This window comes from Glycine max, chromosome 9 (assembly GCF_000004515.6).
Source record: "Glycine max cultivar Williams 82 chromosome 9, Glycine_max_v4.0, whole genome shotgun sequence".
In the NCBI taxonomy this organism is placed as follows: domain Eukaryota; kingdom Viridiplantae; phylum Streptophyta; class Magnoliopsida; order Fabales; family Fabaceae; genus Glycine; species Glycine max.
In genome coordinates this window covers 304,450-323,334 of record NC_038245.2, presented here as the reverse complement: position 1 = coordinate 323,334, position 18,885 = coordinate 304,450, and the positions used below count along the sequence as shown (strand labels likewise).

General features: G+C 30.1%; 2 protein-coding genes across 2 annotated transcripts; one reads left to right on the top strand and one right to left on the bottom strand.

The window, feature by feature from the left end:
• Nucleotides 1-4,207: 4,207 nt before the first annotated feature.
• LOC100784677 (autophagy-related protein 8C) lies at nt 4,208-5,951 on the bottom strand. The gene is made up of 6 exons (XM_006586693.4): nt 5,896-5,951; nt 5,726-5,788; nt 5,400-5,455; nt 5,254-5,306; nt 4,472-4,590; nt 4,208-4,390 (listed from the first exon to the last, which is right to left on the bottom strand). The coding sequence occupies exons 2-6, from the start codon at nt 5,760-5,762 to the stop codon at nt 4,296-4,298; spliced, it is 360 nt and encodes a 119-aa protein (XP_006586756.1). The 5' UTR covers nt 5,763-5,788; nt 5,896-5,951; the 3' UTR covers nt 4,208-4,295.
• Nucleotides 5,952-16,729: 10,778 nt separating this feature from the next.
• Nucleotides 16,730-18,356, top strand: LOC100527312 (uncharacterized). Its single transcript, NM_001251072.2, is given in 2 exon segments — nt 16,730-17,051; nt 17,893-18,356. Coding segments are annotated over 2 exon segments (645 nt in total). The 5' UTR covers nt 16,730-16,866; the 3' UTR covers nt 18,353-18,356.
• The last annotated feature ends 529 nt before the right edge of the window (nt 18,357-18,885 follow it).

Genomic DNA, 18,885 nt, shown 5'->3' with positions numbered 1-18,885 from the left:
TAGGACGGAGAATGAATTCTTCTACAAGAATCTTGAAGATCTTTAACATACTTAAAAAAAATATTGAAACGAGAAGAAGAGAAGGTCGTTGAAGGAAAAAAAAAAAAAAAAAGAACGAGGAGGGGGCTACGAGGCCGTGGAGGAGAGGGGGAGGGAGGAAGGAGAAGGAAGAAGAAGGTGGAGGGGAGGGGGAGTTATAGGAAAGAAGGAAAAAAAAAAAAGAGGGAGAAGAAAGGTCAGGAGAGATAGGGAGGAGAAAAAAAAGAAAGAAAATATAATTAAGTATATTTAATTTAATAAAATATTTAAAAATAAAATTTATGTAAGATTTAGAAAAATTATCTAAAATCTTAAAATGAGATTTATCGTTAAAGAAAAAAAATTAAAAGATTCACTAAAAAATAATGTGAGATCTCAATTTAAAATTTATGACTAAAATTATTCTAATGATTTTCAACATGTATGAATTTTAAAGTAAGCAAAGTGATGTTTAGTAAAGAGAAATATCAAACAATCTTCACGTGATTTTGTAAAAATGCAACATGAGAAAATGAAAATCAGTTCTTACTTTCTCTCTTTTTCTTATGGGCAAAATTTTAGCGGGTGTTTGAATCCAACATAGGAAAAGCTTTCGAGTTCACAAAACACATGCAAAGAATTTCTATTTACCTCGTTCTGAAGATATAAGAGATGACTTACAACCTCTTAGATGCCAAATTCTGTTTTACTTTCAATCAATCTCTTGGGATTAGTTAGTTTTGCTTATCACTATTTTTCATTTTTATTGCGACTGCTTGTTTCCGCCTCAAGTGGTTGGTAAATGGTAATGGACCTGAAAGCTACAACTTGTAACGTCATCTTAAACGCACTTGTTGTGCCCGATAACGTGAAACCAAAGTTATATGGGAAGAATGTGAATCACCCACGAGTAAATTGAAAATTTTGATTACGCCCTCAACCATACACCCCCATCCTCATTGATATATAGAAGATTCAAGGGTCATCAATAACCAACAGCTCAAATGGTCAAAGACTCAAAGGCATATAAGACTTTACTTTGTCAAAAGCAGCCTTAGTCGTATACCCAATATTGTGAAAATGTATAGTAATTACATAAAAGACATTTTCGTACACTCAACCAGTACTAGATAGAGCAGAAGGGCTTGTGTTTTTTTTCTCAGCCACAAGAAATGCTTGATGTTTGTATCATACTTTGGAGAATATGCGACTAAAAATATGAGAGACAAGCGTTTGTAACGCTCTTTATTTTGAGTGCAAATAGCGCCAAAAGTGTTGATTATTAGTGATTCACAATATAACTGCACGCTCTGATATATATTGATTTGAATCAGGCTCCACTGACTTTTACTCATGATTCAGTCTCCCTAGACATTAGTAGTACAGAAGAAGGCATTTCCTTGAATCTTTATTCCTTATACCCCACAATTTGGACTAGGCTTTCCCTTTTCTTCTTAAAGTTTCTGATTGTAACCTCGAACCAGATTTTTATTTCCAATTGAGTTAGAAGCAATAACACAGGTCTTCTCAATCTCCTAGAAAACGTGACAGTAAATTTCAATTTTAACAGAAAAATGCTGTCACTTAACGAAGTTGATGCTAGAAAGTCCGGAGTTATTATCAGATGCTAAATTTAGTGTACCCTCGAAGTACAAAATGTTTCTCTTTAACTTAACCACTGACCACTGATTTTGATGTGTGTTATTTTGCCTCCAAAATGTGGATGATTTTTTTTTTTTTATGAATCCAAAATATGGGTGATAATATAATGATTGAGTGCTATTATAATAAATTAAGTAATTCATGCATTGATAGAAGTGGACTAAGGTAGAGACAACGGGTAAATCACCTTAACTTTTAGTGTTGAAAGTATTAAAGCACTATCACACGATTCCCTAAAATTAAGAAAAATTTAAATAAATCCCAAAATTCTTAGCCATTTTAACCACTTAGTATGGTTTTGATCCTTAAACAAATGTTAATATTAATCACTCAAGTCACATGTTACATGTGAAATTGAAAGATTGCAATTTCAGAAAAAAAAATTACTTAATTTTAGACACTAAAGTAACAAAGCTTAACACTTCCATGGGACACACTAGGTGATTTACTCTTTTAATAGTACAATATTACCAAAGCTTAACAGGACCCAATTCACAATGACTAGAGGTATAGCTAACTTACAATGCTGGCCGAAGTATCACTACTACGTGACAAGGTTGAGGATTAATAATGAAATTACCGAAGATGCCTCACAAAGTTTGCTTAATCAGGCGGAAATACTCAAATTGGTGAGTCGGCAAGATAACATTAAAGATAGATTAGGCAACGTAAGAGGGATGTCTAGTTGATTCAGGCCCCTTTCTGTTCCTCATTTTACATCTAAGACCAGCAACTGAGTCATACGAGCCTAGGTATTACTAATTACTCATGTCTCTAAGCATTTGTTTCAAGTTTTCAACTCTTAGAGTAGGCAAATACTTGTACGTAAATCTAAAAACTTCTATTAGGGCATGATTCTTAGAATCTACGTTTTGATTCATGGGGATGCATGCATGATGCATGTGCCCGTTGATGTTGCAAGGCAAGTACTTCTTCCCTAGGTTCATCAGTATTATGCCAATAATGAGAAGATTGTGGTTCCTCTACAAATCTAACAAAGGTTTAATTTAATGTTTTATTGTATTGAGGGCACATAGGAAAGAAAGATGGCGAGCGAGGCACCACGTTGGGCTGACCAATGGGGTGCTGGTGGTATTGGTGCTATGGAGGATGATGATGCCACCAGATCCCAAAAAGACATGCGCAAGAACAAGAATTCTGGTGGTTTTGCCAAAATTAAAAGCGGGGCCTCTATTTGTGTCACATGGATCAAAAACCAATTCAAGAGAAACAACACTTCCAAATAGTTGGGAGGATCCAAATCTACGTATAATTCTCCGAATGTCACTATTGCAATACCTTTTGAGTTTCTTTCTTTTGTAACATCTTTCGATAAAGATTTTCTATTTATTGATTCTGTGTTTTATTTTAGTATTTTTAAAAATAAAAACAACTTCAATGACTTGTTCAGAAGCAAACCCAGTTGAGGATTAGTGAGTTGATCCTATCGCTGCACACAGTAAAACATTCTGCACTTCTATTATTGTTTTCCAGTATTTCTCATTGCATTATGGAAAATCCATTCTGAAATGTAATGGATTTTTCATAATGCAATGAGAAATGCAGGAAACAATAGTGAGAGGACAGGAAGCAACAGTCCACTGCAGGATTGAGATTGGAGACTTGGAGCCCAATGTTCTTTGTAAACCATAAAATTCAATCAAAATTGAACGGCTTTCCTTTAAATTGCTTTTCGGGGTCGATCAGAATTGTGCAGTGGCAGATGACAGAACAAACGTCTATTTTAGCTTCAAACAATTTTACGATTTACCAACTTTAATTTCAGTTTGAAACTTCATTAGTAAACCCTGATCTCTTATTCACCTTCAACAGAAGAATGAATTAATAAGCCGACCCGGACAAATTTTATTGCTATAAGCCTGGTGTATTTAAAAAATTTAAGGCGTAAATCTGTTTTATTACCTATCATAGTTTTTTTAGGCTTGCACTGGCCTTTTTAAAAACCCATCTTGACTAATTTTAAAGACCCATTTCATATTAAAGTTTTATATATAACCTTAAAATAGACCAATATAAAAACTTCATTGGGACAGGAATAGAAATAGGTATTTATAAAAATCGAATCCAACTTATTTACGATATAAACTTATTTTTAAGAGTTTAATATAACCTTTTCATAATAACTTGTTTAAAAATCTTTGAAGAAGAAAAAAAAAATACTTGTTTAAAAATCAGAGTTTATCCTTCGCCTCCAAACAGGATAATACCTTCACCCCATTGATTTGTTTTTAAAATAGTTCATATGAGCCCACCATTGGGTTGATGAGAACCAGTGTTTGTGCAAATGTCAATTTGTATCAATAGTGCTCTTCCTACAATTTTCGCCCAAAAATTAGCATCACAAAGTATATCAATGTTACTGAAACCAAGCAACACAATTCAAATGCGTGGTAACCAAATCTAAATTCATCCAGTGAAGATTTGGAGTAGGAAACTAGATGTTACTGAAAACATGCGTGGTAATCAAATCATAATTTAAAGATAACATAATCAAAGTGTAGGATAATAATACTCAAAAGGCCGTGCATTGACAATTGGGTGCAGAGAAATTATATTTTGTGGGAGCTATTTACAGAAGTTAACATGCATTATGCCTAGTGGGATCCGAAGGTGTTCTCTCCACTGTAAGTCATGTAAAGAAAGCCATCTTGATCCTTATTTTCTTCATAAATAGCAGACATCAATGCAGCTGCAACAACAAGGGATTTAGTACATAAAATCATTGCTATAAAGGTAAAAAAAAAATCATTTGGCATGACTGGATACTTACCAGTTGGAGGCAGAGTGTTATTGATGAAAACAAAAATAGCCTTCTCTGCACTGAGCTTAATCCTTTTGCGGACAACATATACAAACTGGCCAACAGTCAAATCAGCAGGGACAAGGTATCTACATCATCACAACAAGAAGAGAACCAATTGAGAATCCACTAATGCACAGAATAACTATACACATTAATCAAGATTAATATAACCAATACTTTATAGCAGGAATATGGGGGAAAAAATTAAGTCTGGTCCTCCAACTTTCAATACTTGTCTTATCTCTAGCTTATATGCTTCAATGTTCAAAACAATATCAAACTAGAATCTCACTTGGAAGCAGCTTCACTGTCATGATGGATAGTTCAAAAGAGAATATTTGTTTAGAAAAAAAACAACAGTCAATATTCGTAGCCATTCTGCACATGCATATGAAGCATGCCCCTATTAACAAATCAAATAATCAAACATTCTTAAGCAGAGACTGTTTTACATTACTAACAAACCACATTTTGATCATGAAGTTATGATGTGGTATGTAAAACTATATAGAAAACATGATATAGCTTTAACAACAATACAAAATCATTAAATCTTGATTGATCACCATCAATACCAGCATTTTATATGAACATCAAAGTATCAACTCAACAGTTATTACGCACTTCCAGGACAAATTATGAACCTAACCCCCACCCACCCCCAAATAAAACCCTTCAGGCAGCAAAACAAAATCACCAGACCAGGAAACTAATCAAAAGGGACGAAATAGCATAAGAAAATCGCTCACTTTTTCTTATCAATGTCAGGAATGTCACTTCTTTCAGCTTTCTCCACAATCACCTGCACACAAAATTGCCATATATATTTAAACAAGAATGCTTCAAGAAAAATAAAATAAAATAAACAGAATATCTAAATTGAGTACAATCTTACAGGTATTCTATCAGGATATTTCTCTCTAATGCGAGAAGCTTCAGCCTGCCTTCTTTCTGACACATAAAATAGCAAGCTATTAGTTAAGTCGAATGAACAAAGGGTTTTAGAAACTCAGAAGAAAAAACTCGTGTGAACATAGTAAGCACGTTCATTCTTCTATCCGTGTAGGTAGATAAAAAGCTGAAGTCCTTGTCCTTCACCAATAATTTCATTTTTTTAAATTTTTTACGATTCAGAAGGCATGGCCAACAAAAAAATCTTTCGGTTTCTAACAGATTTTATAACAAATTGGAGAAAACAAAAAATTAAAGAAAAAAACGTACCCAAAGGATGCTGAAGCTTGAAGGAGGTTTTGGCCATGATGAAATTGGAAGAGTAATTCGTATCTGCGAATTTGAAACACCGAAACATTAAAAAATTCGCCCACCTGCGAAATCGAAAGGGGGTGGGAGGGGTTGCAAAGTATTACAAAAACAAAAGCAAATTCGCAAACCTAACAGGAAAGGATCAATGATTGAAACGAGGGGTTTGTTTCTCCAAACGAAAGAAAGAGGCTATGTCTCTGTCTGAGTTCGAATCAAAATCAAATGAAACAGATGAAGTTGAAATTAGGGTTTGGTTTGATGTTGTTCTGTTCTGTTCTGTTTTAGAACAACACGGAACGTCTACTTATAGTTTCTGTATACGCCTCGAATCGCCCCTTTCACAAGTAAACTTGGCTGTGTGCAACCTTCTTTCAATAACTGACACGTAAATATATATTTGTTTTCATTTTAGATTTTAAATTTATGATACAAAATTTAAGTTACGATATATATTGATAATAACTAAAAAAAAACAAATTGAAATTAAAATTAAAGGTGTTAAAACCGATAAATTAATATTAAAAATAAACAAGTGTTATACATTATGAAAACTTATGGTACGAAAGTGAAATTTACTCTTCTTTACGACGCATTGTTAGTTTCAGTGACAGGGAGACTTCGGGGAACTCTATGTGGTGGTCACTGGTCAGAGAGGCCATTGTCGCCGGCAGCGAGAAGTTAATCCAGTGATGTATGGAGCACTTCTTGTTCATAGGACGATGTTAAGTTATGTATCACGTCTCATAGTTTCTACTGGTTGAACATTATGTCACAGGTGATTTTAATCCATATAAAATATATAATTTTCCTTATAAATACGAGAAATTATATTAATTCTTCTTCAGGAATTATATTCGTACAAATACAACAAAATATATGACTAAAAGAGAAAATAATAATAAGTTTGAATTTGAAATATAATAAATAATAAAATGGAGGAAAGAGATCGACACAAAATTAAAGTGATATAAGAATAGAAATTAAAACTAAAAATAACTACTACTTTAAAACAACATTTGTATATATTTTTTGTTTGATTTTAAATTTTAAATTAATTTTACATGTCATTAAATTATAAATTGTAAAAAGTTAAAACTATTTTAATTTATAATATTATTTAGTGTTTCACAAACACTCGTGAGAATTATTTGATGATATAATTTTATTAGTGACAATGGTAGTAATAGAATAGATGATAAAAAAAAGCTAGACAAAATGAAATAAAATAATGTAAGAAAAGAAATAAAAAGAAAAAGGAAAGCAGAATAGATAATAAAATATATTGATAGTAGTAATAGAATACAAAAATAAAAACAAAAGGTAAAAAAAAAGTTGTTTGGAAAGAGAAAAGGAGAGAGAGAGAGAGAAAAATTTTGGAGAAAAATCTTTTAATCTAGTAATGACATGCGTCCAGTTTGGAATTTGTTTTATTAATAGTAATAGAAATAGAATAGATTAATAGTAATAGATTGTTTTGGTCAGGCATGCCTTTCGTACTTTGGAAAAAGAATAAGTTAGAATCAATGTTAAGATTCAAATTCATATCCTCAATAAATGAAAATAACAAAATTAAAATACATAACAGATTAATGGTGTGAAATTATAGTAATATAAAAAAAGAAAATAATTTGAATAGGAATAATAATATGTAAAAATAAATGTACAAATTCAAATCACTAATTTCAAGTGTTATAGTTAGGGGTAGAAATGAGTCAAGTCAAACCAAGTTTTATAGACTTAGCTCGGCTTAAGTTGAATATGTAAGGCTTGAGTTTGACTATTACCTAAGCTTTTTTTTTAAGTTCTGTTTAATTTACATAAAAGTCTGACTTGGCCTATGAGTGTATTTAAAAGTCTGTTTAAAGATGTCTTTGATCAATTAATTGTTTTAAAACCTAGTGAAATACTAACTAAAAAAAGAAACTTATAAAATTTCCTATAAGTAATATAGAAATCCAAAAATAATTGATAAACAAAATCATATTAAATTCAAATTGTTAAAACACAAAGTATATCAAAAGAAAATGAAAAAAAGATCATAATATAAAAAAAATATAGATTAGAAATGATTTATATTAATATAGCCAAATAAAAATATTTAAATTGTCTAAAAATGTTTTTACAAAACACTTTTTTCTTTGAAAGTATTAATCTGGTTGCATTATCCTTTTAACTTAATCTTTTTCTTTTTGAAAATTTTTCACATGCAAGTAAACTCTCTAAGAATTTTATGTCACTTCATCCTATCATTCATAATACCATAAAAATGGTGTAGATAATAGTTATTATTATTATTATTAATATTATTATTATTACTTAAACAAGTCGACTTGTCAAGTTTAACAACTTTTTTTTATAGTTTGGCTTTGACCTTTTTTATCTAATTTTTTTTTAAAAAGCTTGAGCTTGACTTTTATAGTAAACTAACTAAAGCCAAGTCTAGCCTTAAATAGGTCGAGTCAAAGACTCCTTGACAAACGGTTCGACTCATTCCCATCCCTAATTGTAGTGATTTGAATTTAAACATTTATTTTGACATGTTCTCTATATTTCTAGTATTTTTTTGGTAGAAATTAATTATAATTTATAACATTATTTTATGATTTTTACTTATGAATAGTATATACATTTTCTTATAAATACAAGCAATAATACCAATTCTTCTTTATAAAACTAAAGGGAATATTGAGGTCTTATATTTCCACCATTTGCATGTTAAAAAGGAACATGAAAATGAAGTTTCCACATCTATTTTCATTAATTTTCACGTTGTTAGTAATCGGTTGCAATGTTTGTGAATCTCAAAATTGTGGTAGTCCATTCAAAACCATTATTGTTAGCCAATCAAGCAACGCAAGTTTCAAAACAATTCAAAGTGCCATCGACTTTGTCCCTTCGGAAAATTCTCAATGGATTCACATCCAAATTTCGTCCGGTGTTTACAGGTAATATATATGCTCATATTTATAATTATTTATTTGTATGCATATTTGTGTTGAGTTCAATGTGAATTATTTGATATATTTAGCATTTTATTGTCACGTTATTTTGCATATATTTAAGGTTATAATAAACTTAAGCATTATGTGTGCTTCGTGCAATACAGAGAACAGGTTGTAATTCCCATAAACAAACCATGCATTTTTCTTCAAGGAGCAGGTAGAAATTCCACAAGTATCGAATGGGGTGATCATGGTAATGCAACTTTCTATACAAAGGCAAATAATACTATTGCAAAGGGCATTACTTTTACGGTATGATCACTTTCAAGATATTTATTTGAAACAGGCAAGGTTATTGCTTATATTAAATAACGATATCACATTTTGCACTTTATATTCTCAGAATACACTCAACAAGCCTATAATATTGGAGGATACTAGCACTACAATCACACAAGCCAAGGCAGCTAGAATCCATGCAGATAAATGTGTTTTCTTTGATTGTGCATTTCTAGGGGTGCAAGACACCTTATATGATGATGATGGTCGTCATTACTACCGTAATTGTTATATTCAAGGTGGATCTGATTTCATATATGGGAATGGTCAATCAATCTTTGAGGTATCATAAAATTAACTTCATTTCGTATTCTTCTAATAATTTCTTCAGTGCTTTAAGTAATGTATGTTCAACTCAACTTATTTCGGAGGAAAAAAAACTCACACGTAAGAGAAATGATATTTGTAAAATAATTGGTATGATAAAATATATAATCAAGAGAGAAAAAGAGATAAAAGAAAAATCATTTAAATTAATAAATGACAAGATTGAGAAAAAATATACACATAAAATATGATGTTAAACAAATTATTATATAACTTGTTATGTGTATCATATTTTTTTATATAATAATACTTAATTCTTTATATAATAATATTTAATGTGTATCACTGTATCTATTAAAACATTTATTATATCTTATATTTCTCTCTCTTTTCAATTATTATTTTTTGCTCAATATTGAAATTTGTTGAATGAGTTTTGTTGTATAGATAAAATTCCTCCTTTTCTTGAGTACTTTTCTTTTATATATATATATATTGATATTCATTACAAGTAGTAATTTGGTTGTGAAAATATAGGCGAGTCACATACATTTTTCAATGGGAAAAGATGGTCCCGAAAGGGATGGGGTAATTACAGCACATAAAAGGCAGACACCAAATGATACTAGTGGATTTGTCTTTAAGAATTGTAACATAACCGGGGCAAAAGGAAAGACTATGCTAGGGAGATCTTTAAGGCCTTATGCCAGAGTCATCATTGCCTACTCATTCCTATCAAATGTGGTTACACCTGAGGGTTGGAGTGCTCGTACCTTTGTAGGCCATGAGTAAGATATTTAAATTTTATAGTAAACTTCAATTTATTTATTTATTTTTATTTTGAATTTTGGATCCTGAAAGTGTGCGTGTAATTATAATCATTAATCTTTAAATAAAATGGTTGAGATTATAATAAAAATACGTGCACATGCATAATAAACTTACAATCTCAATAATTGCTATAACTATACTTTTATCTTGTAAATTATACTCTCCTCACTTCAGAGGAGTCTAAATAAGAAATTGTTTTTTATTAAGTTATCTCCTATTTCAATGACCTCTTAACATTGTCTTGTACATTCATGTATAAAATAAACTTAACTACAGAGGAAACATCACATTTGTGGAGGAGGGGAACAGAGGACCAGGGGCAAATAAATCCAAACGTGTGAAATGGATGAAGCACTTAAGTGGACTAGCACTTGATCAATTCCTAAATATCTCTTACATTGATGAAGAGGGATGGATTGCAGAATTGCCACCCAAGATCTTCATCTAATTGACAGACAGATTATGGTTGTAAAATCAAATTGTTCATAGATTTTGGTACTCTCGATGGGTGTACTATCTTTTTTTTTTGGTAGGTCAAATAATATCTCTTATAATTAATCAATTAATAAAGATTAGTTCCTCTTTAATTCTTGTTTATAACTATCTTATTGCCAAGGATAATACTTAGATATAATAATATAATTATTACTGGTAATTTTCTCCAAACAAATTTAGGTATTATATTTCAACTAATAACTATTGTTAACATCCAGACTGTTGATTTCATCTTTGTACCTAAAATGGATGCAACGATTACCAACGTTATTTAGATTAGCAAAGAGTACCACAAGTACATATGTTTCTATAACTAAGTTTTGACCTTTTATTAATTGAGATCGATTTCGTAAAATAAATGGATAAATAAATAAATTTAATTGAGAAAAGTTATCGGAATTTTTTTTCCTTTTTGGTAGTTGTATGGGAAAGTTTAGTATCAATTGAAGATTTTTCAAAAAGATTTTAATGATACTAGTAAAATAGTTTTACTTATTAGTGTTTGTATGACTTAATACATGATGAGTTATACTTAGATAATTTTATAAAATTATTTTATATTGTTATTACATAATCATTTTTCCTTTAAAAAAGTATATAGAGAAATTTATTTGCAAAAAAAAAAAAAAATAGCTCATGCCACGACATTTAATATTGTTGCCAATGTGTATAGTCAATATTATTTAACATAGTGGATTTTAAGGTGATATAGAAGTGTTCCCCTTTCACTTGCGAGGGAGTAAAATGACATGCAATTGAAGTTTTCTTTTTTATCTTTTGGATATTTGATTTTTTTAGAATCTCAAGATATTTTTTATAAGTTTTGATTCATTAGACCGATAATAATACTAACCATTAGAAGTGAATAGGCAATTTAGTCCCTAAGATTGTATTCATTTTGCATATTAATCTCTAACTTAATGTTAAATTCAAAATAGTTCATATTTTTATATAAGTGTTGTAAAATAGTTTTTCCATTAAATTTTAAAGTAACACGGTTAGTGAGGTCAATTTTAGTGCCACGTGGACTATCCAACGTGGCACTAAAAGATGACGTGGCATGGCACGTGAACGTATCTCTTAAAAGATGTCACGTCATTTGATGATAACAAAATGAGTAAATAGGCAATTTAGTCACTGACTTTGTACTCCTGTTGCATATTAGTCCCTAACTTAATGAAAAAATCAAAATAGTCTCTATTTTTTGCATGAGTGTTGCAAAATAGTCTCTAACTTAAAAGATGTTAGAAATCGTGCTTAAAATATCCATACATTGCGATTATGTGTGTCAAATTTGAAATGGTTTTGATGGCATGATTCAAAGGTGGTTGTGTAGAAAGGAGCGTTTTTAATGAAGTTCATTTATTTCCGATCGTGGCCCCTTATGGCGGTGATTGCAAAGGGGTTGTATCCCATGTCATCGTTTGAACTGTGCACGACAAAGAACTCTGTGGTTGGTGGGTGGTCGGAGAATAACGAGACAGAGGGAATGAAGACTTAATTCCTCTTCTGAATCTCCTTGCTTTCAATTATTTCTTATGCTCTAAGATTTTTGTTTCTAAATTTGTTTTTTGAAATGTGTTTGTGATTTAATTATTGTTATTATTATTGTTGTTATCGTTTTGAGGAAGTTGAGATTACTTTTTAGTTTTGTTTTTGAATTTGTCTTGTGTTTGTTATAATTTTGATTTAGATTTGATTGTGGGGGGTGAGTTTTTGAAATTGGGTCTGATGACAATGATGAGTTTGACGATGCTAGAGTGGGGGTTTGATGATTTTGATTTGATGTATATATATATTTTTTGTTTCCATAGGTTATTACCTTCCTATCTGAGTTTCAATAGATGAAGAGTTGCTTTGAGTTATTTTTGAGTTCATGTGCTAGAAAACGAATCAAACAAACAAAAGGGATAGGGATGTTTTGGGGATAAGAATCATTAAAACATCATATGTCAATGTACAATCTGTTAACGATGTTAGCGATATTTACTATAATTTTCTCTAATAAGAATGAGGGAAGCATGTGTAATTTGTGTAAATCTTAGGAAATATTAGTATAATTTGCTCTAATAAATATAAAGATAAGGAAGAACATTGTACTACCAAAGGTTTATTTAGAAGAGCCAAATTTTCCTAGCCTAAGCCTAACCCACCATTTTGCACGCCGCATGTCTAACCCATGGACTACACCTCTTTTTTTTTTTTTTTTTTCTTTATAAAAATAATAATATAAAAAAATAAAAAAATCCAAATAAATTATTTTTTATATAAAAAGTTAATAAAGTATTTTTAATAAAAGATATAGGTTGTCATTTGTATTATAAAATAACAAAATTACAAATACAAAAAAATAAATAAAATATAATGCACCAATTATAACAATAAAAAATATTAGAAATTAAAAACAAAATTCAACGTGCATAAAATATTAACCTTAAAATGAATATTAACTACATATGTAATATGAAAAATATCATTTATGACTTAATCAATTATAAAAAATAATAAAAGAAAAATTAGCCAACCAACTTTGGACCAATGAAAATTGGAATTAAACTAAGCCAAAATCGGATAAAACCTTCAAACTGGACACATTTTGACACCTCCAGGAATATGATACTTCATTCAAACTCAAGTATAATCAGAGACAAATATCTCATGAATTGTGGATAAAATACAAGCAAACTTATCAGCAAGTCATTGATTATTAGACTTGATCTACTTGAGCAAATTTTTGAATTTGAATCTTATAAATAAAAAAATATAATTGAAAATAGAGAATTTCACTATAAATAATCAAAATTTCTGATAAAGATTAATTATTGATAAAATTGAATGATACTTCATATAAAAAATATGATAAAAAAATATAAGCAAAATCTTAGCTAATTTCTCTTTATTTATTTCTAAAATATATTTCGGAATTTTATTTTCAATTATCAATTTTTTTATTTTTAACATGAAAATATAATGAAGGAGAATTTTAAAATATATTTTTTAAAATGTGATTAATAATATTAAATGATACCAATTAGCTTTCTTATTAGTGCACAAACTAATTAATTTTATTTACATTTAAGTTTAGTGGGAATTGTCCTCTAATTTGATCCAATGAACAGGTTTATAAGAAATCCAATATTCACAAACACTAAACATCAACAAACACCATAATGGCATAATCCATTCGTTTATCAAATTTGATTCAATAATGCATAAACGAAATTGAAATAACTGAGACTTTTTATGCAAGAGCATGATGATAAAACACATCTTACAAAACTCACCATTTTTGTGATGGAAAATTAATAATAAGTGATGCACAATTATAGTATGTTAATAACACATAATAATCACAAAAACAATCACAAGAGGTTTAAAAGGCGTGTATCTGATTATATCTCAAAATAAATATAAAAAAAACGTGTATCTGGAGCGGATATAGAATTCATCCCAAGTATGATAATTGAATCAAGATCACACTGAATTAGAGAGATACTATGAATGAGAGAGATATTATTCTATGAATGATGACTATAATTTTCTTATAATGTTGTATTATTCTAAATTTATCTAATGAGACAATAACTTGATAATCACTAGACGAGAACATAGACTTTTCTTTTGGACACTCAGGGAGTGAGACCAAGGACATAAGTAGGTACTGTGGTAGGGGGCCTTGGCCCCTTGGCCCTCTCTCACTTTTTCCAAATTTGTAAAATTAGTAGAATCTGTTTTGTTTAGGAAAAAAGGTTAATTATATTTTGTTAAACTTTAATTATTAGGTAATCAAATTTTCATTTTGTTAAGGAGATAACTTAGTTGATTAAATAGAATATGTGAGTTATTATCAATTTTTTTATGTTATCTTCAATTTTCACTAATAAAAAAAATCAATATTTCTTTTTTCATTATGCGCTTTGTTAATCACTAATTGTGTTGTGAACCTCTCTTATTATCCTTAACTTAATTATAATGAAAACAAAAATTAAAATAAGTTAAATCCTAATTTTAGGAATGCTTATTTTTCTGGAAATGCACAATAATGGCACGAGTAAATAGTTACGATCAGTACGGCAAAGCAAAAGTTGGTGCACAAAACATATTAAGGTCTTTTTAATTTTTTATTGTTCCATATTTTGTGAATTTTTATACATATATATCTTATATGGATTGAATCCAATATATTTTTAAAATAACTATATCTTTATATTAGATAGGGGTGACAAAATAGGTTAACATGTTCCAATCATATCCTACCGTTGACTCGTTAAAAAATCTATTCTGTTTTAGATAATAAAAATGATTTGAGAACTTAAGTGTGTTCTGTATATCCTCGGGTTTGATGGATTGTCCGGTTGACTCATCAAAGACAAAAGATTAAGAAACAAATAAAATAATAAATATATTTTAATTGATTTTATCTTTTATTAGTATTAAATAATAAATACATATTAAAAAATTGAATGTATTACATTAAATTTTGAATAATATTTTATTTAGACAAAAATAAATGAAATAAAAATTAATATATACATAAAGTATCAAAATAAATATTAAATTTATTTATTAAAAAAAATGAGTTGGTGAATTGATCCATCTTTGTTTTTTCTTTATTCATTTTTTATGGATTAAAATAAGCCTAGTTAAAATGTGTTGACAGACTAAAAACCTCAATCCAACCCACAAAAATAAGTAAGTTAGCAAGTTGACCCTTCAAGTTATATCCCTTTTGCCATCCCTTCATTGTATGTAATCATAAATTTTTAGTATATATAAAATTAGATGTGCATGCATTTAAGTCAGTTGATTTTTATACTTGCCCCGGACATATAATTCTGCTTCGGTCCCTGAGTGATGCCAAACTCATCATAGGAACATTCACATAATAAGTTCAAATAATTAATATCTATCAATTAATATATTATATATTTTATTTATATGAATTAATTAAAAAAATTTCAACATTTTGAACCATAGATAATCAAGATTAATTTGTCATTATTTTTTATTTAATTTTTGCTTCGAAGATTTGTCACCATGTATAAAAATAGATTGTCATATAAAATAAATAAAAAAGATTGATTTTCAATAATTACTTTAAAATTTATCTCTGAAACTATTTTTATTTAATTTATATATATATATATATATATATATATATATATATATATATATATATATATATATATATATATAAAAGCATTATTATATAAAACATTGTTTAGTCACATATAGAATAGTTTAGTTACTAAAGCGTGTGACTGCTAACCCAATGTTAGTGGGTTGTTATCGTTTCTTTTATCAAACTTATGTATAAAAAAAATATTTAATTACTGTTTTAGTTTTTAAATATGGGATATGTATTTTTTTAGTGTTTAAAATTTAAAAATATTTCTTTTAGTTTCTAAAATTTTAAAAAATTACTTTTTTTGTCTGTCACATTTTTGTGATAACTTTTAATTATCTTAAATTGATTTTTATTTTTACCTGTTTAAATTTATATTTAAAATTCATTACAAAATACTTAAATTTTTGTCACAAAAATGCTTAAAAATAATCACAAAGTATTACTTTATTACGTAAAACATTAAAAAAAATTAATTTTTCAAAATTTAAGAACTAAAAAAATACATATATTAAATTCAAGGATTAAAAAAGTAATTAAGAAAAAAAATATTAAAGTACATTTATTTATTATAAGACTTCTCATACATTCTGAATCTGGAGCATTCACATGAACATGAACCCCGAAGCGATACAGTTGTACTTGTACCCATCTTAGATTCCATCATTCCACGTCACAGTTAAATATATTTGCTTTGCTTCAGTTAATAAAAGAGGTGTCGACATCCCAATCTTCCTTTCTTGTCGTGTGTCCCAAGTTGCTGTCCTAATTCCAAACTGTAAACTCGTTTTTCTCTGCTTTCAGCAAAAGAACGCCTTTCAGGGGCAACACGAAACAAACAATTAATGAAAGTGAAACTGATTGACATGCCATTTTTTGCTTACCCAAATGCCAATCTAACCAAAACCAACCACCCCTTTTTCTCTTTCCTATAAAACAACCTTCCTTGGAGTTGGAGCACACAAACAAAGCGTGTGCACATAGAAGAGGTCTCGTTTTTATGCAGGGTTTGCCTTGTTGAGTGCATTTTTCCAAAGGGTTGTTTTGTTTGTTGAAGAATGGTTCAGTGGCAGGGTGATGCTGATGAGGGTATCGACTACATGTTCAAGATTGTGATGGTTGGGGACTCTGGGGTGGGAAAGTCTCAGCTTTTGAATCGGTTTGTGAAAAACGAATTCCACATGAAATCGAAACCCACAATTGGGGTGGAGTTTCTGACTAGGACGGTCGTCATGGATCACAAGCTTGTCAAGGCACAGATTTGGGACACTGCTGGTCAAGAAAGGTCCAACATTTTCTACTATGCATTCAGTTTCTTCAAAATGAATTGCTTTTTATTATTATGTGTTTTATGTGCCACAATGTCACTATGCTTGTGTTGAGCTATAATTATCATTTTTCTATTGATCATGATTGAGAATGCAACCAAGATCTGAGAAGTAGTGGTTAAGATCTGAATAGATATTTTCAGAATCGAGATAAAATAAAGCAGCATGGTTTTTTACTATAATTAAGCCAAAAGTTGCATGTGGGTGAATTATGGATTTATGGTCCTTCAAGTAAATTATAATCATCAAATATTTTATCATTTGATGGCTTCTTGGTTGCCTCGGTTGTTGCATTTTGCTGCAACAGAATAGGGAGAGTGTGTGAAGAGTTTTAACCAACGTTTTGAAAAACGGTCTATGACTGTGAGTTCAGCTGCAACATCAAGGTTTCGGGGCTCTCCGCAATTGCAATTGTGGTTGCATCAGCTGAATTTGTCTACAATTTCTCTTTATGTCAAGGATGACAACTAAATTGTGATTGCAATTGCCATTTAAATTTAAAACCTTGGTTTTAACTATAGTTACAGAATTCTCTCAATAACCCTGTGTGTTACATACCAAATTCACCGTAGCACGTACTGTGAACTGCGTGATGAGCCTTGTACCTACATGAACTGCATAACCGTGTACTATGTTCTATGTACCTAGTAACTACGGTTTTAACTAGTCTATCAAATGTCATGTTTTTATTTTTTTATTTTATCAGTTTATTTGTATGTTGTTGATTTAGTTCCTGAAAGTGTCCTTCAGATGCATGTCTATTTCATTTTCATGTGACAATGTTGGCATTCATCACAGGTACCAGGCTATTACAACTGCATATTACAGGGGTGCAACCTGCGCATTACTAGCATACGACATAACCAAGCAGCAAACCTTTGATCATGTTGAAAAGTGGTTGGATGAGCTACGGATACACACGGATAAAAATATACTTGTCATGCTTGTTGGCAACAAATCTGACCTGAGTTCTCTTCGAGCAGTGCCTACGGAGGTAGCCAGAGACTTTGCGCAGCAGGAGGGTCTCTTCTTTCTTGAGACATCTGCGCTTGACTCCAGCAATGTGGAATCAGCTTTCATTGGCCTCCTCTCTCAAGTATATAGAACCGTCAGTAGGAAGCTCATCCTTGTGGACGGACATGAATCAAATTGGGATAAAGTAAACCTTGAACTTGAAGGAACAAAAATTAAGGTCCCTTCACAAGAACCTGAATGCCAGAATGCCAAAAAGAGATTCAATTGTTGCAGTATTCTTTAAAATTTTGTATTGACCCCCTAGATGCACCTTAATTCTTGTGTAAGGACTATTTTCCTCCCCCCCTCTCCATGCTGTTGTGGATTTTGTATACATTGCCATCTATTTTTCTTTTTACTGTACTTTACCTTTCAGGAGATAGGTTTTAGGCATAGTTTTGCAAACTCAAGAATGAAATGATGAATTTGAGTAGTCTATTCAATGTATCTAGCTGTGACTCCTTTACCATGGCTGTTTATTCTAAACAGCTTTCCATCACAAGAATGCAAATAGGACAGTATTCTCAGTTATATATGACAGAAAAAATGCCATTGTTATTATGGATAAACATACATTTGAAGCCAGATAAACAATTCATTTTAAAGATATGGGGTTTGAAATGAAATAATGAATGGCTATCCTGAATCATCTCCTTGCTAAAGCTGTTACCACTTTTGCCAGGCACTACATTTTTATATTGTTTTCATTGCATACTACAATGATCTCAGCACATTCCGATTGATGTGATCATTAATTTTCATTTAGGATTTGTGTTA